This window comes from Triturus cristatus, chromosome 9, assembly GCF_964204655.1.
Source record: "Triturus cristatus chromosome 9, aTriCri1.1, whole genome shotgun sequence".
In the NCBI taxonomy this organism is placed as follows: domain Eukaryota; kingdom Metazoa; phylum Chordata; class Amphibia; order Caudata; family Salamandridae; genus Triturus; species Triturus cristatus.
The window spans coordinates 152,450,449-152,478,396 of record NC_140592.1 but is presented as its reverse complement, the minus strand read 5'-3'; the positions used below and the strand labels follow the sequence as shown (position 1 = coordinate 152,478,396).

The 27,948-nt window shown below is 42.6% G+C and overlaps 1 protein-coding gene across 2 annotated transcripts in view; it reads right to left on the bottom strand.

Moving 5' to 3' along the window:
• Positions 1-93: 93 nt before the first annotated feature.
• CACNA1D (calcium voltage-gated channel subunit alpha1 D) overlaps positions 94-27,948 on the bottom strand; it is a 1,031,608-nt gene continuing 1,003,753 nt past the window's right edge. For both annotated transcript variants that reach the window (XM_085624624.1, XM_085624625.1), the window contains one exon: positions 94-1,491. In XM_085624624.1, the coding sequence (XP_085480750.1) occupies positions 1,198-1,491 (294 nt within the window). In that variant the 3' untranslated portion in view covers positions 94-1,197. The remainder of the gene's footprint in view (positions 1,492-27,948) is intronic.

Below are 27,948 nucleotides of genomic sequence, written 5' to 3'. Positions count from 1 at the left end.
CGTATGATGCATACACTAGATGAGTTTATAAATGCCATGGACGTAAATATCATATTCAATATTTAAACATTAGAAAAATAGTAAGACAACTAATTTAAATGTAATTGCACATTTTAATGAAATAATTTTAGTCAACTCTTTTCTGCAGTTGAAGTGGCATAATTTCATATCTCATCAAGATATACTGTAGTGATTTGAGACATCTTACAAAATGGATTGTATTATTCAATTGAAATCTCGGTTTTAAACAGAGATTAGTTGGCTCTCTTCCGACTTGATACTAAAGCGCCAAATGGTCAAAAATATCTATACCTCAAATCATCTTGTGAATGCGTATTTCAATCTAAATCCATAAATATTGCTCTTGTTTAAGTACAGTACCATAATTACAAAATATAGAACATCTCTTTACAAAATATTGTATAATACAGATAATTTACATCAAACCTATTATGTGAATTTAACTATCTAATTCAAAGCTTACCTGGCTACAAGCATTGTTAAAAATGCAATTACTCCAGTGTATTTTGCCCTTACCGATAGTCACAAAACAGACTATCTTGTTGATATTTCATTATGTAAACTGGTATTACGAATGACAGAAATAGTTTGTATTTTCTGTAACAATTAGTTTCTGGATGTGGCATTTGACTTAATATTTTTGAAGAGCTGAGACTACTTGCCTTGCCAAAAATTTTAATAACTAAGAACAGATATGCTGAACACAATAAATATGTTGATATCTGACTGATGACGGAGTTAACATCATGGTCTTTTTGATTGTCATCACCCATTAAAAGTGTCAATCCTTTTCCTCAATACCGCCCAAGCATCCTTGACCTGTTATGGAAAACCACCTTCTCCATTATAAAGCGCACTAAGATATACTTGAAATACAGGCACCGTATTACACCTCAGAATGCTTCTTTGGATCTCTGCGTTAAACATGGTCAGCATCTCTCTGGTTAACGTGAGCCACTTCTGTTGGAGGATACGTCAAGTCTGCAGCAAAGAACTTAATTCAGCTCGCTGACATCAACCTTCAGACTTCTGCTGATCCACTTCTCGAGCTCCTTGGAGAGGTGACCGTCTCCTTACCAAAGCCTGATTCGCCTTTCATTCATGTGCCTGGCATGTGCTGGCAGTGAGGCACTTCAGTTATGTGTGATAAATCATAGCTGTAAGTTTTCCTAAATACTATAATGCTGTAATGCATATCATTTCATCAGCTAAATCTTCTTCGTATTTCACAGGCTCAGGTTCTTCGTCGCTATAACCGGGACCAAAGTCTTGGAGTTCCAAATCTTGCCTATTTAAAATGGGAAACATGTCCCCATTTGTCCCATTTTGAATTGTTCCATTGAGAAGATTGCTAGCTGCACTTTCCATCTCATCAATAGTCATGTCACAAGCGTCAGCAATCTCGTGCTTCGTTGCAGAAACAAATTTTGGGTCCTTTGCATACCGTCCTAGTCCTTCCGATATTAATACCTGAAAAATACAAGTTAGAATAAGGATTAGGAGGTCTCAGACATGAGACTGCTTAGGTTATCTCAAAATCAGAACATGCTTTAAAAGGAGATGATGGCATAGTAGAAAAGTGGGTAAATAGGCAATGGGAAATCTAGTAACCCATACTGTCTAAGTAATGTCACAAAAATATATCGAGCCTTGCCAATATAGGTGCAGCCACAGTTTTTTTGTACTTTTTACATTTAATACACATAAGAGATTATACATGACAGCCAACAATGGGAAGCACTGTGCATATCATGCATATCAATGGGAACTTAATTCTGCTTTGTCTGCAATACCAACCTCCATGAAAATACAGTCCTTTCCTGACTGAGATCTGATTCCCTACCACCACCCTCTCCGCCAACCCTGGCTTTGATCCACTCATAGCCCTACCAGGTGACATGGCTTAGTCACTAAGTGACACATTTTCCTAATCACCACCACCAATGATTCACATTCTTCTCTCCAATTGCATCTAATTGGCACTGTAAACAAGAGAAACTGCTGCTTTGACAGTAAAGGCCATGTAAAAGACTGAAAGATCAGTGTCCTCTTTATCTTGCCACTACTGTCAATACATACAATTAAATTTGAATGCAAATGTCTAGCCTTTTCATCCAGCTCTAAAAAGTAGCAGGTAGACAGTGTCTTATGGCCCAATGACAGACCAAAGGATGATCACTTGCCTGGGAGCTATGCACCACTTTGGTGGACGGGGATTAGTATATTAGTACTCCTTATAGCCTGGAATGTCAAGCACCAGTGACACTGTGACCTGGCAGCATGCATGGCTGGAGTAACTAAAAATGGACCACAGGTGGGACAAACGTCCGTTCTCAACTGGCAGGACCACCATTTTTAGGTTGAGCCTACACAGCGCTTGCGCTGTTAGATCTGTTGTCTGTATTGTGTGGGTTCTGACTCCTCCCTCGCTTTGGATTGGCTTTTGTGTCTGTCATTTAAAAACAGGAACCTGCAAATGGCTAATGGTGGGTGCATGTCCCACCTTTTTTGAGAAGGTCACTCCCATGGAGTATTGCCACGGGTACGAGCAACGATGCACACGCAGTCCCTAAATGCAGTCTGGTTCATTATTACTGCCTTTCAGTTGAATGGACTCGATGGAGATTTGCACACGTGGGAATAATGTTTGCTCCGATAGAGCGTGCACTTTACGGTGCCTCCGGGGCACCAGCATGGACTCACTAGTTTTAGGACTAGTGTCTAATGCCAACTGGAATATAACATATATATTATGTTTCTTTCCGAAAACACCAGAAAGATATTTTCTCATTGCTAAAAGCATCTTATTACGCCCAAATGCAGTGAGGTGTGTTTCTTTAAACATGGTTAAATAAAGCACTAACTTATATAACAATATTACCACATTCATCCCAGGCGCCGGTCAGATTCAGGGCGTGAACTGCCTGGATGACACGACAACAAAGAAGGACGTGACATTAAGATAACGTACCTCCTGTCAGTCAAAACCCGGAAGCAGGTGCCTGGTGCTGGCAGTGACACAGTATTAGAGAGTGACACCTCTGTTATGGAGCCATGAGCACCACAAATACCAGGTCACCATTGCAGTCACAGTGCTGCAGAAACAGATACAAACCTCTGCACATCCCTGTGTTGCTATAGAAGCTTTAAACTTGCAAGATTTGAGCACATAAACCGATGTCAATGTGTACTGACTGGTAGGAAATACTGTTCCTATTATCAAACTATTTTATGTTGGTCTATTTTCTATTTTGCTTGTATGTTTGGGTTGCTAGACCCGCTATTCACTAGTAGTTATTTTGGTTTGTTATATTAGTTCCTGTCCTTAGCTTGTGTTGTTTTTATATTACATGTTATTTCATTTACTGTTCTTTTAACTTATAATTTTCATAGAAGCTGCCCGACAGTCACTAATTGGTCTCAGGCCTACTCATTCTTTCTTCACATTCTAATTTTTTTGAAGATTTATATAGCGCAAACTCGACCCGAATGTATTGGAGCGCTTTACATGAGCACTTGTTACGCTACACAAAAACACTTTCATTTTGTGGTAGGCCCGGGGAGATTAAGTGATTGCCCAGAATCACAGGATGTTGAGCGGACGCAGAGGCTCGAACCTACTTCCCCAGCTCCAAAGTTTGTGGCTCTAGCTGTGAGGCCACATCCTCCCTCCTCTCTATAGGCTCCTTCCACAGATTTGCCTTGCGACCTTGCGTACCCGGTCACCCTCTGTTTGGCTGGGCTATGTATTAACGATTGCAGTGAGAATGCACTCTGGACACATTGCTGGACAAACAAATCTGGGCCCTTCTCTGACTCGACTGGGCACAGGGCCAAATATGCTGATGATCACGCCATCTACGTAAGCTGAGAAACCGTGATCACGTCGGTTTTCCAGTAGAAACCACCTCAATTCTGAATGTTTAGCTTCTTTCAATTTGATTTCTGATTTCCTCGTTCCTGCTACTCCATATCACACTATTCACTCAATTACCAATGATGGCTACCCCTCTCCCTCTTCTCCACACACAGCACTCCGCCAACACACCCTGGCCTGCTAGAGAACCAAGACTCAACTCTGTGAATCACTTTGATGCCTCAGGCCCATGTCACTCCTTTCACAAGGACTCTAGTCCACCCTACACCTCGGTGCACTCTCTTTAAGGCCCATTCTTTAGTCAAGTATAGCACGGATATTCACAACTTCATTTAGATAATTATAGGGGCATATGTATCAAAAACCGTATTTGCGATTCTCAAATAGCGATTTTTTGAGAATCGCTATTTGAGAATTGCAAAACGGGATGTATTTAAAAAATCGCACATATTTTGCAATTTCTTAATATTCCTTAATTGCGATTAGCAAATAGCGAAATCGCAATTAAGGAATACCTTCCCATTCATTCCTATGGGCCAGGAGGCCCATAGGAATGAAAGGGAAGTAATTCTCAAATTGCAATTCGCAATTTGCTAATCGCAAATTGAGAATAATTTCAAGGGTGTCATGATGACACCCTGATGCACCCCTGAAATGAGCTTGTGTGCGCATATGGCGCACATACATGCCCTAAGGGCATGTATGTGCGCCACATGGCACTTTGAAAAATGGCAAAAAGTGCATTTTTCCAAGAAATCGCAAATTACCACCAACTTGAAGTTGGTGGTAATTTGCGATTTCTTAAGGAGAAATCGCACTACTTGGGTGCGTGTTACATAGCATTTAAGGAATCGCAATTTGCGATTCCTTAAATGCTTATGCAAAATTAAGGAATCGCAAAATTAGCGATTCCTTAATAATGCGATGCGAAAATGGCACATACATCGCGTTTTGCGATTTTGTATTCGCAAACGCTGTTTTTTTGCGATTCGCAGCGTTTGCGAATACAAAATCGTTTGATACATATGCCCCCTAGCTTTTATCACAGAAATCTGACTTAAAGATGATTCGGTCCCTGACATCTCTTGGCGGTGTGCGTGGTATTTCAACTTGTTGACCTCTTGGCGGTCCCCATACTTTACCAGATAATCCACCCAGACTGACCATTCTGTCCCAGAGAAAGAGTGCCAGTGATATGTCTTTAACTTTAACTACCTTTACTCCTGGGCTGATCAGTTAGCCCCAGTAGCTCCATCAAACCCCTAGGTCAGATCACAAGCTGAATATAGGATTACTCTGCCCTCTTCACCTAACATTATGCCCACATGCCATCCTGTTCATTCACACCAGCTTTGGAACAAGCTTGACTTCCAGTGTCTGGAATCCATTCCTTGTCTGTATTACAGTGAAACTATAACATTTTCACTTTTTTGATTTTCGGTAAGTTTCAGATTTTATTTTGTACAGATAAATAATAGGTTATAAGCTACGTTAACGGTTTTACAATGAATATTTGTGTGTTTTGTTTTTTAAAACTCAATACTTACTTCTCCGATATTTTTATATCTCTATAACCAACACTCCAAAGAGTGCAGTACGAAAAAACAAAGTTCAAATTCCCTGTTAAAATCACAGTGCAACATAATTCAAGAAATGTATATGTCTATAACATTAACAATCCTAAAATCTCAATGTACAATCGTGTGGAAAAGTGAAGCACCCTGGAGGTGCTGTATTAAAATTACAACCCACCCTGTTACTAAGGAGGTGCTGTATTCAAATTACAACCCACCCTGTTACTAAGGAGGTGCTGTATTCAAATTACAATTACAAACCATCCTGTTACCAGGAAGGTGTTGTATTTCAATTACAGTCCATCGTGTTACTAAGGAGGTGATGTATTCGAATTACAACCCATCCTGTTCATACGGAGCATTAGCCCCATATTTGCTCCAGTCGTGACACAGACATGCCTCCCGTAATTAATCAATCATGCATACACCAGTGATTGTGTGCCTGACATGCCCTTTTGGCCTCTCAGATGCCACAATCATGTGACTATCGCGACCAGTCCCCGACACAGTGCAATGTGTAAGAAGCGACAGCTTTGGTGTGGCTGTTATAAGCTCGCTGAAACACTTGTCAACCCTCCCCCCCCCCCCCCACACTCAGCTTCCCTGTCTGGGTTGCAGCACCCAGGATGATGTGCTGCATGGATAAATACTTATAAGGTCCTTAAGGCGAGACCGATTACATTGCAAATGCTTGTTTCGCATTGGCGCCAAGTTCTGATTTGGGCACCATGTTCCACTGCCTAGTGAAATAAATTGCTCTGGTACCCTTTTGGTAGTGGCAGCACTCCCCTGTCTCTACGCCCCTCAAAGCTTGGCTGTAGCTGGGAAAAAGCGACGTATGGCTAGGAGCTGACCTTCCTCCTCTCGGCAAAGCCTAGATCAAAACTGACTTGCTCCCAACTTTGGCAGAGTAGGGAAATGGGGCAAAGGGACGTCAACTTATCAGGGCCGGACTGAGAACACAAATCAGCTCATTGGATCGGCACCCGGGGTGGGGAGGGGCAGTGGATGGGCGAGGGTGCAAGTGTGAAGCACTGCTGCTTAACTAAATCAGCCCCCAGCATTGCTGCTTTTGTTACTGGCATCACTGCTGCAACACCGCGCCCCAATAATAAAACTGGCCCCCACCACTCCACACTTCCAGCCTCCCGGGGAAACACCTGATGCCCGCTATGGCCAGTCCAGCCCTGCAACTTATTCGCTCATGATTGAGCATTCTGGCAAAGTGGGGATATAAATGGTATTGTTTAGGTGCCGTAGTCAACAACATAGTCACCACCTACAATGTATGCATGCTGACCGTGACACTGGATTACAGTGCGACTCATAGACATGTACACTCCTTTTAGTGCAGTAATGCGCTTTGGCATTTTGAGTTAAATAAAGGACATAGATGCAACAGTGTCAATCTAACATTCTTTTCTATACCGAAGGTAATATAAAAGCATATTTACAGCATGCTTATGGTTGCTACACTCCTATCTGCACTTCTCCCTCCCAGTATCTTCGTGCGAGTTTACAATGTCCTGGATAATACTACAAACGGTATTATTATAAAAATAAGCAGGCATTTGACTCAACATAGGCAAATACTGTGTTCCACTAATGCCCTCTTTCCCTGCGGGGTGTACGACAACTCTCTATTGTTGGTTACCTGTTGAGTAAATCCAATAGTCGTGAGTGGAATTAAAAGAAGATTTAATCCATTGGTAAGAAAAAGGAAGCACCGCTGGTTACACAGCTTCCAGCTCCAGCAGCACTCCAACAACTGTCGCCTCTTGGTTCATGGGACCGATCACATGTTCTATTCTAGAACACTGTGATCGTGCCATGAACCAAAGGGTTTATAAAATAACATGATCTCGTGCATGCAAGCACGAGATAAACAAAGGAACAGGTTATTACATGTAACACATCTTCCCCCCCTAAAGTAAAATAAACAAAAATGTAAAACATTTAATACACAAATCTGTTTCTGATAAATGAAACAAAATCAGCCATCCACCCTGGTTTTTTCCGCTGTCGCTTTCTAGAATCTGCATCACATTCCTCATCATTGGAAACATTCACAAATTCGGCATTGCTGATAGGACAATTGACAAGATCTTCATCTTCGAAATTGTCAACTGACTTTGTTTCATCCACAGAATTGGAATAAATACATCTGTCCCCTTTGAGAACAGCAATCCTACTCAAATTCCAAACTTTATTATTGGTAAGTTTGACAGAGTTCTTAAGTACCTCCTTTATTTCAAAAGGACCCATAAATTGGCTTTCACCTTTTTTGACCCTCCAGGGTTTTTTTACTTTAACAAGCATCCCTACATTAACAATAGGATCATTAACAGACCCTCTTTTCTTATCATACCGTTCTTTATTAACATCATGATTTTTGATGAGGTTTTCCTTTACAATTTGAAAATCTAAACTAGACATGGTGGACGGGGCTAACCAAGCAGGATTGCATTTGGTTCTTGGAAGTCTACCCCTCATTATTTCAAACGGGGAGTAACCCGTCATAGCATTAGTGGAGGTTCTGTACATCCAGACCGTTTTTAAAATTTGTAGTTCCCATTTATCATTTCCAATTCCCGTAACTTGGATAGCACTTTTGAGAACCCTGTTAAACCTTTCAATGACACCATTACCACTAGGGTTGTACAGAGAAGTGGTACAATGAATTATGCCTACTCTATTGAAATACGCTTTAGCTTTATTAGATAGAAATTGAACACCATTATCTGTGATTAACCGCACTGGTAACCCCTCCTCAGTGAAAATTTCGTCCAGAAACAATAAAACCGAATCAGTGTCCACCTTATCTACAATTTTGACCACCGGCCATTTAGAAAAAACATCAATGGTAGCAAGAACAAATTTAGAGCAAGGACCAACAGGACCCATAATATCCATGGCAATAGTATGCCAGGGAAAATCCGGAATGTTATGTTCACCTAAATTAGGTTTGAGAGTAACCAAAGTCTTGTCAGCATTCGCACAAGTGATGCAATTCCTGATAATACGTTCAATAAAAACATCCATGCCTGGCCACCAAAAATTGTTTTTCACTTTTTGCTTGGTCCGGACAATGCCACAATGACCCTCGTGACCATGAGAAACGATATTATGTCTTAATTTGCATGGAGGAATGGCACGATCACCTCTTTTTAACACGCCATCCACCAAAGAAAGTTCATCCTTGATCTCCCAAAAACCTCTAAGGTCGGAATCAATGTTCTTTTTATTCGGCCAACCTGATAAAATGTACCCCTCCACTTTTTTAAAAATGGGATCACTTTCAACTTCCTTAAACCAAACCTTTCGGTCAATTGGTGAAAGTTCTTCATCATGCACTAAAGCAATATGATAATCATCCCACTCATTGTATGTGCTTTCTCTCAAAGGCAAAGGCATTCTTGATAGAAAGTCAGCCGTTACATTATCTTTTCCAGGAACATACACAATGGTGTAAATAAAATCCTGAAGACGCATAGACATACGAGCTATCCGTGCTGAAGCTTTCAACAAGCCTTCAGTGGTTAAGAGGCGTACTAAAGGTTTATGGTCACTTCTCAGTAAACACTCCTTGCCCCACACAAACACCCTGAAATGCTCAAGCGCCCAGACGCACGCTAAAGTTTCTCTTTCTATAGTAGAATATTTCTCTTCAGCAGGTGTGAGTGCCCTGGATGCATGCGCAATGATGTGTTCATACCCATTATTAGATTTCTGGGACAGCACTGCTCCTAAACCCTTCGAACTAGCGTCTGTAGTGATAATACTAAGGAGCGAAGGATCAAAACCTGAAAGTGCAGTAGCCGTACAAATGGCATTCTTGACATCATTAAATTAATTCTCGCAATCTTTACACCACAAAAATTTGCTTTTGTTTTTAATCAATTGTCTTATGTTAAATGTACGACAAGAAAAATTTGGCACATATTTTGAATAGAATTCGCTAAGACCTAAAAAAGATCTAACGTCATCCTTGGATTTGGGATGAGGAGCAGATCTAATAGCCTCAACCAAATCATTTTTAGGTTTGACTCCTTCCTCACACAATTCATGACCTAGGTAAGTCACTGACTTCACTCCAAATTTACATTTGGAATATCTAATTGTCAACCCATGGTCAGAAAGAACTTTGAGTACATTCTCCAGTGCTGACAAATGCAACTGGAACGTACTACCAAAGACAAGAATGTCATCTTGAAAACAAATCGCATTTTTGCAATTTTTGAGAATATCCTGCATTACGCGTTGGAAAATGGCAGCGGCAGACGCCAAGCCAAAAGGCATTCTGTTGTATCTGAAACATCCAAAAGGAGTGATAAATGCTGTGTAGTCCTTGCTATTCTCATTTAATTCAATTTGGTGGTACGCTGCTGATAGGTCAATTGTAGAAAAAAACTTTGCCCCCCCAACGCTACTCAGCATTTCAGAAATGCGTGGTAGAGGAAACTGATCAATAATGATGTTATTGTTCAGATGGCGTAAATCAATACATAACCTAATTTTCCCATTGGCACGTTTAGCAACGACAATGGGCGAAACCCACTCAGAAGATTCAATTCGCTCAATGATGCCATCTTTCACTAATGATTCTAACTCTACTTTAACTTCCTCACGGACAGCTAGAGGAATGTTGCGTGCTTTATGAATTCTTGGACATGAATCTTTTTTTAAACGGATCTCGTGTTTAAAATTGTTTAATTTGCCAATATCAGTGCTGAAAACACTGGGAAATTTTTGTAATAAGAGTGCACTAAGGCCATTAGACTCATCAACTACCATGACTGGTTCAGAACTATTGGGGTTAAGAATAATATCTAGTCTGCCCTGATCGAACCAACTCAAGACAGAAGGTCCTTTTTTAGACACGTATAATTTGGTGGTGCACTCCCTATTTTTGAACCTGAAGATGAGCGTTCTATAACCCAGAATGTCAATTCTTTCACCTGAATAACCCTCTGGACTGATGTCCGTCAACTCCAACGTGCTACCTAGTTTTGGCACGAATTGCGATTTCCATACATTCTCATTCACTATGGAGTACGGGGAACCTGAATCAGCATACATCTTGGTATTAACACCCCCGATAACCATATCACACAAAGGTTTTTTTCTGATGACTGAATTGTCAATATTCAGAATAGGATTATCTGAGTCCTTAATATTGAGAAGATAAGAACATACTTCACTGTAATCGGAGCTAGGTTCTTCGCCCTCACTATCATCAGTTTGATCAATACACTTTACTTTGTTGTTAACCTTCTTTTTGTTGCAAGCTTTAGAAAAATGACCAATTAAACCACAATTAGAACATTTCTGCTTGATAGCTGGACAAAGTTTGAAATTAGCCAAATGGGTTTTACTTCCACATCTATAACACCTCAAATTATCTTTTTTTTCCTCATTCTTATTCTTAAAAGAACCAGAGGTTTTATTAGATTTAACGTCCTGTTCTTTGAAGCGAGTTTTAGCATTAACTTTAGCGATAGTATCTTTATTGGCACTACTAGATTCCCCCTTGACCTATTTTGCGCTTCTGCATGACATTTCAGATTTTCTTACGATGGCTAGGATATTCTCCAGATCCGAATCCCCATTGACCCATAACCTTTCTTGAATATTATCATTGTTAGCATGCATTACTACCTGATCTCTAATGAGTTCCTCTTGTAAATTACCAAACTTACAATCTAAAGACAAAGTTTTCAAAATGGAAACGTAACTATCCACAGATTCATCTGTGAGCTGTTTCCTTTGAAAGAATTTGTACCTTGAAATGCCAACACAAACTTTAGGGGAACAGTAGCGATCAAAATCTGAAATAGCTTTTTCAAAAACATTACCATCACCACTGCTTTCTACTCTGGGTAATTGATTAAACGCTTTGAGTCCTTCAGGACCCAAAGAATGCAAGAAAATGCCTTTTTTTTCTGGAGGTTTCATTTTACCATTGGAATCTAGCGTCTCAATATAGTTTATGAAATACGCTTTCCATTCTACCCAAGGCATACAAGGAGAGCTACCAGCTGACCAATAAGGTTGGGGAGGAGCAAGAGTATAACCTTGTGCACACATGTTAATATTTTACAGAAAGAAAAACTGTAAGTGTAAGCTATAAGTACCAAATAAAGGACTGTAAATGCACAAAAGCAAAAAAGATAACGTTCTTATATCTAAAACACACTTCAAATTGTCAAAGAAAACATTTAAAAGGAGAAAAAAAAAATTGAAGGAATCATCCCTGAAGACTTTGAAATGCAAAGAAGAAAGATATCTTACATGCAAAATAAATTACCATTTTAAACCACTAGGTGGCATAAATGGTTAATCCAAAATCAAACAGAAAATAATATAAGTAACAATCTGTTTCACGAATACGAACCAAACCGGAACAGAATGAATTAGAATACTGTTCGATGGTAATCCTTTCACAAGGGTGAATTAGTCTCCTTAATGATGATATATTTTTTTATATTATAAAAAACGAACGAACAATACTGAATCAGGTAGACAGAATGAAGAAATCCGTAGGCTGTTGAAGTTCTGCCGATCTACGAGTAGCGTGGCACGTGACCTCACGACGCATACGCCATCACCGTGGTTACGTAGTCAGCGCTGGAAGAAGAAAAGAACTCTGGACGGAAGAACGACGCTGGAGCTTCTGGGGCGAATTCGGTGAGAGGAGCGTTGGTTATGTTTTAAAACATAACAAATACACAGATGCTAGCTACAAGTGTTCCGCATGTCCTAAAGAACGATGCTTCAATTGTAGGTTCCACAACTCTGTAAAGTACAAAAAGCTCGTCCACCTTTTTTTTAAAAATGTGTTTCCCCGCTCTTAGTCAAAATCTGTTCAGACCTGAATACAGCATTAGAGGGAAATGAACTCGAGAAATGAATACTCGATCTGCTCAACTCCCACGAAGTGGCCAGGAACTATGGAAATCCAAACGAGATAGTCAATTAACTGGAAACAAGGCATATAAAACGATGAAATCCTTGAAACATGTTTTCCAAGAAAACAAAATCCAGCTCGTAGGTTCGAATAAAAGTGCTTCCTTAGGTCGTCGCCAGTTTTGTTGAGTAAATCCAATAGTCGTGAGTGGAATTAAAAGAAGATTTAATCCATTGGTAAGAAAAAGGAAGCACCGCTGGTTACACAGCTTCCAGCTCCAGCAGCACTCCAACAACTGTCGCCTCTTGGTTCATGGGACCGATCACATGTTCTATTCTAGAACACTGTGATCGTGCCATGAACCAAAGGGTTTATAAAATAACATGATCTCGTGCATGCAAGCACGAGATAAACAAAGGAACAGGTTATTACATGTAACATTACCATATGCTAAACGTGCATCACACTTTCAAGAATGGCGTCAGTAATCCCTGTAGTGAGAAGGATAATTGTTCATGTTTGTAGTAATGTTCCTATGGGTATGACAGAGGAGGTTGCAGGAATTGTGTTGTCCTGCAATGTTATCTGCTGGTGATGCATTTCTAAATGTAAAGTTGATGTTAAAGCTGTGACTGTGGCATATCCTGGACTCGGGTAGACTCTTTCCAATAACACAGCTCTGAGACCCCACAAGGAATGGGTCTTCTCTTTAGAGACAGCAACGATTTGATATGAACCTAGACATGCAAGCTGAATGGATTACACATGGGCGTCTGAGAAGCATGTGATGTTATTGAACAGAAAAGGAAATTGCATGGAGGTGGAAGGCACGATGAGAGGTTACAGCCAAATGTATGGTGGTCCCGATACGATAGGATCCTGTGTGGAGAAAGGCTGGTTCCATGCAGATAATGATGCTGTGTGGTTGTTGACGTAGCCCATTCCGTACACTTACATTGAATGCCATTTATTTAGGTAATAGTCAAATTTGTTAACTACAATGCCTAGAAAAAGCAGAATTGCTGCACTGTGGACTATATAAAATAAATTATTAACGTTATTGCTAATATTATTGTTATTATTATTAATATTGTGTTGGTAGGTGTGTCAGGAAGCACAGTGACAAAATTATGTTGGCATTCAAATAGTCACAAGGGCCGGTGTATGGCTTCTTGTCCCTGTAGCTGGTTCAATGTTCCCAGTACAGTTTTGGCTTCAGATAACATGGCAGCATTTAGCCACCCTGCGAAAGGGCCACTGGGACATCTGGTGCTGAAAGACCAGTGCTCCATATAGGCTCAGGTCATGTTCATTTGATTTTTTTTTTTTAAACTTATTTTTATTGCCATTTTCATATTTCATACATTGTACATCATTCATATTCTTCAGGTGAGCGTATCCGATCATACATCCTGTAATGGTGTTTAACAACTGTACTGATTGATGATTCGTCACCAGGAAGCATAAATAATGCATACAGTTATCCTGACGTTTAGATCCTGCGATCTCGGGTTCCATATATGGCAAAGGAACTGGGGTTTAACATAGGCATAAACTAGGGAATGGATATGGAGGAATATGTCCAATTACACTGGCGAGGGAATGTAGCGTCGTGATGGTGAGGCACCGCTGATACTTATGTTTGCCTATCCTAGTCGGTGCGACCGAGAAGTGCAATAGTGTACCTGAAGCTAAGGCTTGTCAAGAGCTCGTGTGGTTGGGTGTCTACGGAATCAGGGGGGTAGGGCCTGTAACTGTGTGCCCTGGATTAGTTGTGTAGATGCGTCGTCTGGTGGGTCCGCCCCTGGGGAGAGTTGCCCAAACTGGTACAATAACATGGCCCATTCCATTGAGATAGGATGCTTGCGGGTCCCTTTCACCTCCTCCTCCCGTAGTGTCTCCTCCTCCGCCGCCGCCCATTTGCGCGTAGCTCCCACCCACGCCGCCAACGGGGGGCCGGTGGGGGAACGCCAATGCATGGCTATGCTGCGTTTGGCCAATAGCACTGCTAAGGAGAGGAAGCGCGTCTGCACCTTGTGTTGCTTACTTACGCGAAAGATGCCTATGGCGCTGGCCTCCCAAGTGTTCATGTAAGTTAGCCCAGTGAGGGTACCCAAAGCAGTGTGAATGTGGTGCCAGAAAATTTGAATGACGGAGCAGCTCCAAAACATATGGCGAAAGTCTGCATCTTGCTCATGACATCTGGGGCATAGGAACTGAGTGTCGGGGTAGAATCGTTGGAGACGTGCAGGTGTTAGATAGGCCCTGTGTAGGATGTAATATTGGATGTTTTTAAAACGTGCGTTTCTGGAGACCTTCTTAGGGTATCTCAAAGCTCTCTCCCATTCCCCCTCATGGAGCACCCGCCCGATCAGGTCATGTTCATTTGATAGTTGAACTTTAGAGAAAAACTAACAGTCCCTTGGCAGAGGTGCAGCGGAAGGGCAATGAGGAATCAATGCCAATCTCAATTTTATTTTTTAGTTAATAAAAACCATAACAATTTACATACAAACAGTATTAACCAGAGCCACCCAGATACTAAAATTGCTAAAAACTCAGGGCCAACTCCGTGAAAGAAGATGGGGTGAAAGATTGTTTTAGTAAAACCTCATGAACTGAAAGTGTGTGAACAAAAAGAGGGGTTAAAAGAGAGTGCTGGGTATTTAAAGTGCGTGGTGTAAGAAGTTGACATCGTTTACAAAGAGGAATCTGATGTATGATGACACATCCATCAGAAAGAACGCTACTAAAGGTAAGTCAATATTTCTTCTAATACATATTCCTTCCCACAAGTTTCTCTTTATCCGGAACCACTTCTTAGCATTACATAGGCGGCAGCTAGTCATGTAAACTAGTGACAATAAAATTCTGAAAGGTTTTTCCAGTAAAACTCTGACTCAGCTCTTGCTTCTGAAGGGTGCTAGAGGAAAGTCTGAGAAGATGACCATGTAGTAGCTCGACAGATGGTAAGGACCATGGTATTCTACTAAGACGTTTACAAGAAGCTTTCCTCTCCTTAAGTGAGTTCTGATACCATTGGGGATCTTTGTTTGCCAGACCCTACTTAGATATTTACAAGAAGCTTTCCTCTCCTTGAGTGAGTTATGATACCATTGGGGGATCCTTGTTTGCCAGACCCTACTAAGTCGTTTACATGAATCTTTCCTCTCCTTGAGTGAGTTCTGATACCATTGGTATCATATGAGCGTATGAGATGTGGTGTGATCCTGATTGGAAGTGTGTCCCGTGCTTGTGCTGCTAATTGCTAGTTGCACTCCGTATTTTTTGCACTTACTATTTTAAAATATAAAATTCATTTTAACTTGTGTTTTTACCCCCGCATTGTTTCTTATCTCACTTGCCTGATTCAGTGGTGTCCGCCTGTTAGAGCCGGGCCACTGTGCTTTTTGGGTCAGCCTTCTAGTCTTTTCTGAGTTCTGGGCCATAAATAGTCATGCTGGCGCGACCGCGCCAAAGGCGCACCAAAGGCAAGCCTGTTCTCGCTTGGCCGCGCTCAGTGTCAGCCATGCAGCCGGTTTGGGGAGGAATCCTGTTGGAAAATCAGGCTTCCGTTATTCGAGTGAGTCACTACGGGCCATAGGTGAGCGGGGAGGTGGTGCAGAGGAGGTTAGATTGGCAGAAACTGCTGGGCTGGAGTCCAACTTTGTCAAAAGGGATACCCTTAGGTGTGGCCTGCTTAATGTCAGGTCTCTACCTAGGCACCATGTGGAGATTCAACTAATGATAGAGTCACACAACTTAGATGCCTTATTTATGACTGAGACCTGGACGCACCCCGGGTCAGACCTGGAGTTGGGCCTGGCCTGTCCATTGGGGTACAAAGCATTTCGTAAGCCACGTTCCAGTGGCAGAGGGGGCAGGGTCGGGATTATCTTCAAGGAGACATGGGATATTTCTCCTATGGATATTGATGAGGTGGAAGGCACTGAATTACTGGGCTTTTCATTAAAAGATCAAAAGAGACACGTGTTGACCGGTATTATTTGTTATCGGTCCCCCGGGGTAGCTAATCTCCAACAACTGCAGGATTTACTTGATGTTTTTAGCAATATGGCACTTTCTCATGCTAGACTCCTCATTCTGGGGGATTTTAATATGTGGACCAATGGGAGCCTGGACTCCGGGTACAATAACCTTTTACAATCCTGTGCGAATCTGGATCTATTACAATGGATCACAGAACCCACACATAGGGAAGCCAATGCATTGGATCTGACCTTTTCTGGTAAAGACTCTATCGGAGTGGAGAAAATTCTGTCAGTAGGATGGTCAGACCACCATTTGGTTACATTTTGTGTGTATAATCCTAGGCTGAGTGGTCCTACTACCAGGATAGCTAGGAGCTTTTTAAGTAGGGACGGGAAGGGTCTTTAGAAAAAGGCAACAGTATCCCCTGTATTTCCATTTTGCAGGGCTTTTTGATTCTGGAAAACAGATGAAAGAGAACTATGATGCCCTCTGTGGACATATAAATGGGAAACTTGATCAGACTGGCCCTGTAAAAATGGTTAATAAAGTAGGTAAACCTTTCGCCCCATGGTACAGTGATGAACTGAGAAATTTAAAACTGGGCAGTAAACAGGCAGAACGGAAGTGGAGGAAGGGGTATGCAGATAAGGACAAGGCCGCTTAGAAGGAGAACATTTCAATTTATAAGAAAGAAATTGTTTCTGCTAAAGCAGAACATTTTGCAGACATTATCCTGAAGGCACCGAACAGTACATAAATTATGAATGATATTGCTAGTCCTGAATGCACAAAAAATAAGGTTCTCCTCACACAAGAGTTATGTGATAGACTGGCCGATTTCTTTGAGGATAAGATCAGCAAAATTATCAAAGGGTTGGGAGTGGATAGCTTGGTTGGTCTGGATGACATACCACCATCTAATATGCAGGAAGGTTGGCCTGGGGTGGACAAGCCACTTGTTCAGAAGGCTTTCCTAGATCATTTTGAGACACCATCCGAGGAGGACTTTAATAAAATAGCTCTAGGTATCTCCTCAGGGTCACCGCTGGACCCTCTTCCCGATGAGATTTGGAAAGAGTTAGGTTCATAACTATTCCCACTTTTAAGGCAGCTGTGTAGTAAATCTTTGTACAGTGGGTCGATACCGACCTGCTGGAAACAAGTAGTCATGTCTCCACTTCTGAAAAAACCTACACTTGATCCAGCCTGCCTTAAAAGCTATAGGCCCATCTCTCACCAACATTATCCAGTGAAGATCACAGAGCGCCTGGTAAGCAAAGCGCTCTCCCAGTTTCTGGAGGCCAATAATAAGCTGGAGGACGTGCAATTCGGTTTCCGCCCAGGACATGGGACGGAGACTGCTCTGGTGACTGTTTTGGACGATCTTCGAATGCAAGCGGACAGGGGCCAATCAGCTATTTTGATCTTGCTGGACCTGTCTGCTGCATTCGATACAGTCAACCACAAGGTCCTTCTGACGAGGCTGGAAGGAGCTGGGGTGGTGGGCGTAGCGTTGAAATGGCTTCAATCCTCCCTGTCTAACAGATGACAGGCAGTAGCTCTGCCCCCCTACCAATCAAAGTTCATTGATATTCGGCATGGGGTCCCACAGGGATCTGCGATTAGCCCCATATTATTCAACGCGTATATGCGCCCTTTGATTGCCGTCATCAAATCCAACAATAACGGCCTTGTGAATTATGCTGATGATACACAGCTTATCCTGTCACTGGAGGGAGATCAGTTGACCCCACTAGGTAAATTCCATGCCTGTATGCAGGACACAGTACACTGGTTGAAAAATAACTCCCTTCAATTTAATTCTGACAAAACGGAGATTCTCCGTTGTGCCGCGGGGAAAGTGCCACTTCCGCTCCCAGTTGATTTTTGGCCTATTCCCTTGGATACACCACCAGTATCCACCGAGACGGTTCATAACCTGGGAATCTGTTTCAATGACAAGTTGAGTTTAAAAACTCAAATCAACAAGATCGTTGGGAGCAGCTTCTCCCTTATCAGAGTACTCCAGAAGATCCTTTCGATGTTACCAACACAGGCACGCGCATTGGTGGTAAGGAGGGTCATTATGAGCAGGCTGGATTACTGCAATGGCCTGCTGCTGGAGTCCCCCAAGTATTTGATTGGGAGACTACAGAGATTCATACTGTGGCAGCCAAGCTTGCTCTGATGAGACCACAACGGGCCTCTGCGTCTCAGGCCCTTGTGGAGCTCCACTGGCTCCCAATAGTGCAGAGGATACAATTTAAATCGCTCTGTTTTGTGTTTAAGGCTTTGCATGGTATGGGGCCTATACTGTTGCAGAACATGTTTGGTTGGTATGTTCCCGGTCGTAATCTCCGCTCGTCCTCGGCCAATTGGGTGAAAGTACCGAGGATTAGAAGAGTAAAAAAGGGGGGGGCGAGCTTTTTGCATTGCAGCTGAACGGCTTTTGAATAGCCTTCACTTGGACACGAGACAGATGGAAGACCTGCTGCAGTTCAGAAAGAAAATAAAGACCTGGCTCTGTCCTAGAGTATAACACCTGTCTTTATTTAGCTCCTAACTACACCTTGGTTTTTCCTAGTCTGTATTCATGTTGGCAAGACACATGTCTTTTAGCGCCATGATGCCCGTTGGGTTGCAGTGCGCTTTATAAGTAGCGATAAACATTAACATTGGGGGATCCTTGCTTGCCAGCACATGGACTTCACTGATGAACAGTGTTTCCTGTCATGCAATTGTTTGCTTACAAACAGTTCTGCGCACTAGACCCTCTAAAGTCCAGATTGGAGAATGGTCCACCAGTTGTTGAAGGGACCGAGTATGGGGAAAACGATGAAAGCAAGTACATCTGCATATGATGAAGCTCGACTACAACCTTTGGCAAGAAAGATGCTCAATCTGGGTAGAAAGTCGTGTAAATAAAAGACACAGACAATGGAAGAATTTAACTGCAGATCTGATTGGGTATTACATTTTGTTCACATTTGTTTAGACGTTTTAAACAGACAGAAAGTCTTCCTGCCTTTATTTTCCAAAGGCATTCTTCATTTCCCAGATTCTTGCCTTTTTGTGATCTTCAACTGCTTCATGAACTTCGTTAATGTACCTGAGACTTTTAGGTGAGATGTGCTTATAGGGCACTGGAATAACCCCCCCCCTCTCCCAATTTACGACCCTTTTCCCTCAAAAGAGAGCAGTAAATGCGCAATGAGTCACTAATTTCATCTCTGTACATGCTGTCTGCCCTTCCTTCCTATTCTCTTTTTTGGTATTTTTCTAATGTTTTCTGTAATATAAGTGATATCCCATAAACACCGTCATCAAGCTGCTTCAATCTCGCTGACTTTCGCACATCATCCTATGTGAATGACACAAGGACAAGGCCATGAAAAGTGCTGGCTGAAATGCCCTATAATTATATTTTTTAGGTATGTTTTTCTGAAAATCAAAAAGGCGTGGTTAACGCCAGACCTAAACATCAAATAGACTGGGAAGTGCAAACATGCCCCATCCCAAGGAGCATTACTGTTGCACTGAAACTGTGTAATATTGCAATATTACAGAAATTAGAGTCTGAAAGGAAAGTGCACCCCTTTCTTGGAGGGCGGCGGCGCCAGAAGGCAGGTCTGCAATGTCTCTGACCATGGGATTCCCAGCAGACCATCAGTACTCACCCATTTATGCCAGAGTGCACATTCCAAGACCACCCATTGAATGTAATCAGAAAGAATGCAGTATATATATATATATATATATATAATCCAATAAAGTTGCCTGCTGTAGGAAAGGACCACCTTCAGGTAAAATATGCCTTGATTTAATTGCAGGAAGAGATGCGGGGGACAACCAAATCCGTTGTGTAACAAACAGCCCTCCCAACGCGTTTCACAATGTCTCGCTTCTTCAGGGGCTCAGGCTCGAACATGGAGTCAGCGGCAATGTTCTCGGCATCATCGTTGTTTTCAAATACTCCGCCTTTTAAGGGCGCAACGGCCCCAGTGGCCTGTGGTACTTGTGGTGCGTCGATATTCTCAAGTGAGCTGCTGTTGAGTCCTGCTCATTATAGTAAAATATTATCCAAGTGGATTAACGGTGTGCAGTTGTCATACACCGCATCAGCTGCTAATTCCTCCAATACAGCACCCAAAGTCCTTCTAAGGCATGACGGTTGCCGTACCTCCAGGACTGCAGGACTATATATATGTAGCATACTACTCCCTTGAACACTAATGTGCATCAGCAAAGGAATGTGCTTTTTCATTGGTGTAAAATATATGTGGTTCTGCATAGCGCTGCAACCAAGAGGCCATGACCAAATAAACAATTGATCGATGAATTCGCTTTCTGTTAGAAGTCATAAACCTGTCCGTTTTTGGCAGGGCTCGCGCTCTTTGCAGCAGTCCACGTGTCCTCTGATGGGCTCTTTTGTCTCACGAGGAAGCGTGTAATTAGCCACCGCGCTGAACAGCAAGGTCACGGTTTCCACCTTAAATCACTTTGACTATACAAGAGTCTTTAGCCTGGCTCGCAAAAAGAACTTCAGGGAAGGGCAGAAATGTTTCTCCGACAGGATTCGTGCAGTTCATAGTTAAAGCGGTTCATAGCGGCTGGTGGAATTTGAATATGGTGAGCGTAATCACACAGGGTCTCTCGGCAACCATAAAAATACCCGCACATACAAAACTTTGCAATGCGAGAACTCTAGATTCCTGTCCGAGATTGCAGTTCATCATAGAGCATAACATTCGGCATAGCAAAACAGCAGTGTGCAGTGCATGCCCACATATCCATCAATACTATAATATGACATAGCCTGACATAATTCAATATACTCGTATTCTCTCTGACCTTCTACCCTGCACCTCATATTCATCGGCTTCTGTTTGCCTCGCTTCCTCTCCATGTCCTTCCTTGTGTCTTTCTAGAAGTGGGGTACCAGAGTGTCACGTCCCCTAATTCAAACAAGGAAAACAAATGCGCTCCCCATCTCCTGGCACGGCAGTAAAAGACAGCCACATTTGGGGTGCATTGTGCCCTTCACACCTCTTGCCCCAGTGCCAGTTTACCTGCTACAAGAATTGTACGTACGCCCAGCATTCTACTTCCCCACACCAACCCCACATCTAGTTGGTTTTATCAACCTAGTTACCTCGTTTTTTCTCTAGCTCTCTACCTTTCTCCTTCACTATCTTTTTAGCCATTGTCTCTCCTTCACCGTTTTCTGCCAAGCTGCTTAGCTACCTTATTACATGACTCAGGGTCAATAATGCATGCCACAGGCACCTCTACAGTGTCGAGGTCTGCCCCTGCTCAGGAGATGGCATCGAGAGGAGGCCAGCCTTTGTGAATATATGAACGAAGTCTACTTCTGCAATGCATGGCGGCCTATTATATCAAAATGAGTTTCTTTTTTTATATACATCACGAATTTGGCCCAAGGGCATTTCAACGCTTTCCACGTGCACCAGGTTACATTACTAAATGTACGCACAGTTTTATTAATATTAATATTTTTATTGGCACGAGGAGATTAAGTAATTTGCCCAGAATCACAGGAAGTTGAGCCGAACCTTCGACTCGAACCTGGTTCCCCAGTTCGGAAGTCTGGCTGTTAGGCCACATATCCCCCCTTGATCCCCCGTCATTTGTTCTGCAGGCAGAAGGCCCGATTCACAAAGCTATTTGCGCATTGAATTTACAGGTGAAAATCTGAGCTTAAAAAAGTTCCAGGAGAGCACTGCCAGGATTTTCAAAGGGTGACTGAGTTCTGTTGAGAATAGGGGTGGGCGGAATTTGCGGAATTAACCTTCGCAAATTATCGCGAGAATGTTTAAAATTATCGCAAACAAGCAGAAATATCGCGAAGATGCGGAAGTTTTTTTCCGGCATGTTCGCGAGATTTTCTGCATGGTTGCGGGTCGCCAACTTACCCATGTGGTTGCTTGCGGGCGCGGCCATCTTGTTTTGAGTTGTTCTCGCGGTGCATGATCGCGAGAAGAAAGACGTGATCGCGCGACGCATGACGTCACTGCGGGCGCGAACTGTCGCGAGACAGCGCAAATGGCTAAAAACAATACAACATCTCATGGAGAACGCGACCGGATCAAGAAAACTTGTCGGCGAACGCAGGGATTCAGGTAAGGCGATCGCGCGCGCGCGAGAATGTATCATTTTACAGCGCGAGCAAGAAACAAATTATCGCCAAGCTGCGGAAACCGGAATTTTTGACATTTTCGCGCTCTCCGCGGAACGCAAAAATGTCAAATTATCGCAATTTCCGCGAACGGAACGAAATTTTTGCCCAGGCCTAGTTGAGAACCGAAACAGAAAACTGCAGGATTGCAATGACCACGAGCACTCCCAGGGCCCGGTTACAGGTGACCCGCGTCTAATGCAATAATCTGGCCCAGAGGTGTTCGGAATGTTCCAAAAGCGGTAATTACCACACACTCGGAGTCTTTCGGGAATAACCTGCGAATGTTGGTGCTTACAACAGCCAAGCGCTCAGCTCTCAGTAAATACAAGGCCTTTTCCCTTGGTAACTCTTTACGGCACCTCGAATTAGCAACACAATAAGCACCATTTATAAGAGTCAGCTCAAAAGGGGTTTTGCACAAGGTTTGCAGGGGTCAGTCACTCAAACCATTATCTGGCCTTCAGGAGACAACGCACAAGGGGAACAAATTAAACAATTAAGCTCCTGACATCACCTTTACTCCCAGCCCTCATTTTGACCTGCTGATGAGCACACCACACATGCAGGGACAACACTGATGCTATGATGTATGTAAAGTACAGAACACGCTCGTGCTTTCAAAACTGAGACAAGGTGAAACACCACCACGGCACACTAGGCGTGCTCACCGCGTCGTGCACCTCTGCCTCACGTAATGGTTAAAATATTCACAAAAGTTAAATATGCACTCAGTTGCGGCTCGCGGTGGGGGGTCGCACGGGGGTGGCGGCCAGGGGGGAGGGGGGAGTTTTAAAATAAATTTTTTAAAATCCTACCTGAGAGCATGTCCGCCGTCCGCGCCGCCTCGGGTCTGTTGGCGCCTACAGCCCCTCTCAGCCAATCCTGGCGCTGCCATCAGCGCCAGGATTGGCTCAGGGCACGGTTACTGCTCGCCCGCCTGCCCATTAGGAGACCGAGGTTTGAGCCTTTGCTCAATCCTCGCTCTCCTAATGGGCATGCGCCTGCCAGAGCAGACACTAGTGCGCATGACTGGGCACGGCGCGAAAATTCGCTCACCTTCCCCACTCATGCGCATTTGTGCTGCTGCCTGTTGCCCCTGCCTGGCCTGTCTGACAATCGTGTCAGTCAACATGACGCCGGACCGCCCACCCCCTTCAGACTCTGAAGGGGGTGGGTGGTCCGACATCATGCTGACTGACATGATTGTCAGTTCTCCCTCGGCGTCTTTGAACTTAAGTAAACTGATTCAGTTTTCTTAAGTTCAAAGACGCCGAGGGAGCTACGGGCGGGGGAGGCTACGCCCCAATAGACGCACCGCGCCTGCCAGCATTTAGTGAGATTTGGCGGGACAACATGTAATAATGCTTGTTATAGCCATGTAATATATCAGAACTGTTCTTCAAATCCTGCACAATGTATATTCATCTGGCAGGATGGTTGATGGTGGCGAGCACACATTTTGTAGGATTTACTGAACAGTTTTGGGCAATTTCAAGGGAGTTTCTCACAAAAACGAACTGATTTGCAAATGTTTTTAGAAAACGGTCAAAAGAAAATGGTTACAAGTCATTGACTAATTGATATGGGAGTTCATTTGAGTACCCCAAATAATGCGAGATGTGAGAATTAATTTAGAACTATAGTTAAATGTTTCAGAAAACTGAAAATGTGTTTAACCTGGAATGGGGGTGAATTGTTGATTGAAAATATAAAAAGCTTTTTATGTGACCTATAGCCGTGAGGATGCGTAGTTTCTGTGGAGCACATGTTGGCAGATGTCTAGACATTTTTCATCTTCTAATTTTTATACTGTAAAATAATGATTAATCAAAATGTAACAAGTATTTTTGCTCGAAGATACCGATTGTTTACTTTAAACAACTGCTTATCAGTGTGCTGATTGGCCTTAATGAAAAACAACTAAAGTACTTTGAACATTATTGAGGTTGTAATTTTTGCACACGACAAAAGCTAAAGTTTTTAATGGGTAGTAACCTTTTTGGTATTTTTATCCTTCATTTTTTTTATAATAACGATTGCTTACGGGCACCCGATTTCAATTCACTCCTTTGTGGCCTTGGTGTAAATATGCATGATATCAACACCATGACATTTACTGACTAATACAGTACAAATTATTCATAACTTGACATTGTGACTCACGTGTCAACCATTGTCAATTCTAGTAAATCACAAGGTAAAGGAGTAGCAAACAGGGATTCTGCCTTTCCTTTACCCCTACAAGGATTTGTATGAATGATGTTTTCTTTGTAAGTTTGGCTACAGATAGCTTTAGATGTTTATTGCGAGAATAATGTACTTTATCTTCAAGAAAACACAAAAAGGAGTGTGTATATAAATAGGTAGATAGATAGATTGGTAGATAGGAAGACATAAAGTGTGTGCATGTGCTAGGTCAGCCCCCTTCAGCAATTGGCATTCTTTCCTTTTTACGTCTTGCTTATGCAGCGCATGCGCTTTCTTCGAGACATGCTGTAACTATTCTATGGGCTTAGAATATGCCCATCGCTTTCCATCTGTTCCTTCGTGTGCCCTTTGTATAACCTAACTTTTTGTGGTTAATCATATATATTTGTCCCTCCTCTTCGGGGTGTTGCTCATGTCCATGGCTAGTGGCCCATTTTACTTGTGGGCTTTCACTTCTGGCTACTTATGTTCGTTTCTGAGCACTATTTCTTTTTTTTTGTTTGCCGTGGCTTATGTTTTGGTTTTGTGAACAAAACACCCTCAGCTGACAGCAGTAACTCAATTCTTGTCCTGTCCCTCAATCACCATCTTCCTGCTTGTGTTTCCCGTTTTTGCTTGTTCTCTCTGTATGAAGTAGGTCTTCTCTGCCAGTGCAACGCTCCATCGTGCTCTATGCACAACCATTTTACTTCCTATTTAAACAGGAATTCCAATTTCTCCACTTCTTGAGATATTTTCATAAAAGTCTGTTCCAGGTATATATCCAATTACACATTGCATTTTATTATCTGTCCTGAAATTGTTTGTTTTAATGTTTTAAAGTTACAGTAAGCATAGTTTTTTTTACTGGAAGGGAACTCTTCCAGTACAAAATCTATACTAGATCCACACACACACCTTTGAACTATGGTGTAAAGGTATGGACATGGTGCTCGGCAGCCTGAGTGTGCCCACCTCATCGAAAATGAAGGAGTCAAGATAGCTTTCATAACGGAGTCATGGACAGATGAGGCCTCTGGGGCTGATATTGTGAAAGCTACACCCCCTGGGTATATCTGTCACACCCAGAACAGACTCAACAAGAAGGGTGGTGGACTAGCTATAATTTATCAAGACTTCATAAAAGCCACATTCAATAGTTCTACGAACCCAGATTGTGAGGCCTTGGATTTTTGCTTTCGCCTTTCGTATCAATACTCGTTTAAAGGTACTCTTTTACATAGGCCTCCCGGCCCCAAAGCAGGGTTCTTAGCACAAGCTAGCATTTGGTTGGAAAATGAACTAGGATCGAGCTCTTACTCGATCTTAGGAAATTTTAATTTCCATCTAGAAACCGAAGAGGACCCAGATACTAATAAACTCATCGATCTACTAAAGACAATAGACTTAACACAACGAGTTATGGGGCCCACTCATAAAGCTGGTCCCACCTTGGATGGCATTTTTACCAACAATACACATGTTACTTTTAGTGAAACACTATCAGTGACCTGGTCTGATCACAAAGCAATAAAATTTATAGTATCACCACCTATGCATGGTGCAACGAAAACTATGGCCAACCATACGGAGTATCGCTCCTGGAAAAAAGTGAAGGCAGACGACTTAACAATTCGTCTGGCAAATTCCTTTCCCAACATTCCCGAAGATTTGGACGCTGCAGCCCTCAACTATTCCAGGTGGTTGGACTCAGCATGTACGGAATTGGCCCCTAGGAAAATACGCCATAATTTTAGAGTTTGACCATCGTCCCCATGGTACACGCAAGAGCTAAGAGAACATAAACGCTGCTGTAAACGATTAGAAAGAATATGGCGAAGTAATTATGATATACAGGAGAAAACTCTGTACAAGACCTGTTTGTCCCATTACAAACAACATCTTCTCAAAACCAAACAAGATTTTTACGCCTCAAAAATTAAAGAAGCAGGAAATTCAACTAAAGAACTATTTAAAACGGTTAAAACCCTCGCTGACCCTATCACCCCCCCGATAGAAGCTAGCCAAGAACTCTGTGACAAAATTGCTAACTTTTTCTTCGAGAAAGTTGCTAATATTTTCTCTACTTTTACCCACTCAGATAATGATACAGTTACATCAGGGTCAGTAGATTCACACTGTTCTGATTTCAACAATGTGGTGCTACATAATTTTACACCCATCTCCACCTTCGAGGTTCTTAAACTCCTGGAGACAACTAAATCTGGTTCCCCTATGGATCCTTGCCCCTTATCCGTACTGAAGTTAGCTCCAGAACCAGTTGCTGAAATCCTTACGTCAATCATTAATACTATATTCGCAAAGGGATATTTCCCTACGATTTGGAAATCAGCATCCATCCTTCCGCTATTAAAGAAGCCACAGCTGGACCCCATGGACCCAAATAACTTCAGACCAATATCTAGGCTCCCTCTCCCTGCTAAGATAATTGAAAAACTTATGAATACACAACTCAGCAGATTCCTGGAAGATGCTCAGCTATTGGATCCCACACAGTATGGTTTCAGAGCGGGACATAGCACCGAATCTGCGCTAATTAAATCTACTGAGGAAATTAGAACTATTTTAGATCAGGGAGGAAAAGCTGCAATGATCATGTTGGATCTGTCTGCAGCCTTTGACACGGTCCATCTTGGTTTATTGATGGACCGGCTACATGACATTGGAGTCAAAGGTAAAGCCTGGAGGTTGATTAAGTCCTTCCTAGCAGACAGAATACAAGCTGTCACGCTGGGAGACTTTACTGCCAAGGTTTTCTCTTTGCCATGTGGGGTCCCACAGGGATCTTCCATCAGTCCCACGCTCTTTAATGTGTATGTTAAACATCTTGCACCCCTGGTAGAATCCTTTGGATTCAACCTTCCCTCCTACGCAGACGATACTCAGATTGTGGTTTCCATTCTACCTGGAGGAATATCAAACGTAGCAGAGGATTTTAAAGAGTGTATGATGGCAGTGGGCAGATGGATGACCCAAAACTGCCTCAAGCTGAACTCTAGCAAAACTGAGGTGGTCTTGTTTGGAAACGATCCAAGTTTTTGGACTCCTACCTGGGGGCCAGATTCACTGGGCCCTCTCCCTATACCTTGTAGAAAAGTCAAGAACTTGGGTATTATCATTGACAATAAACTCCTGTTTAAGGACCAAGTCAATGCAGTAATCTCCTCTA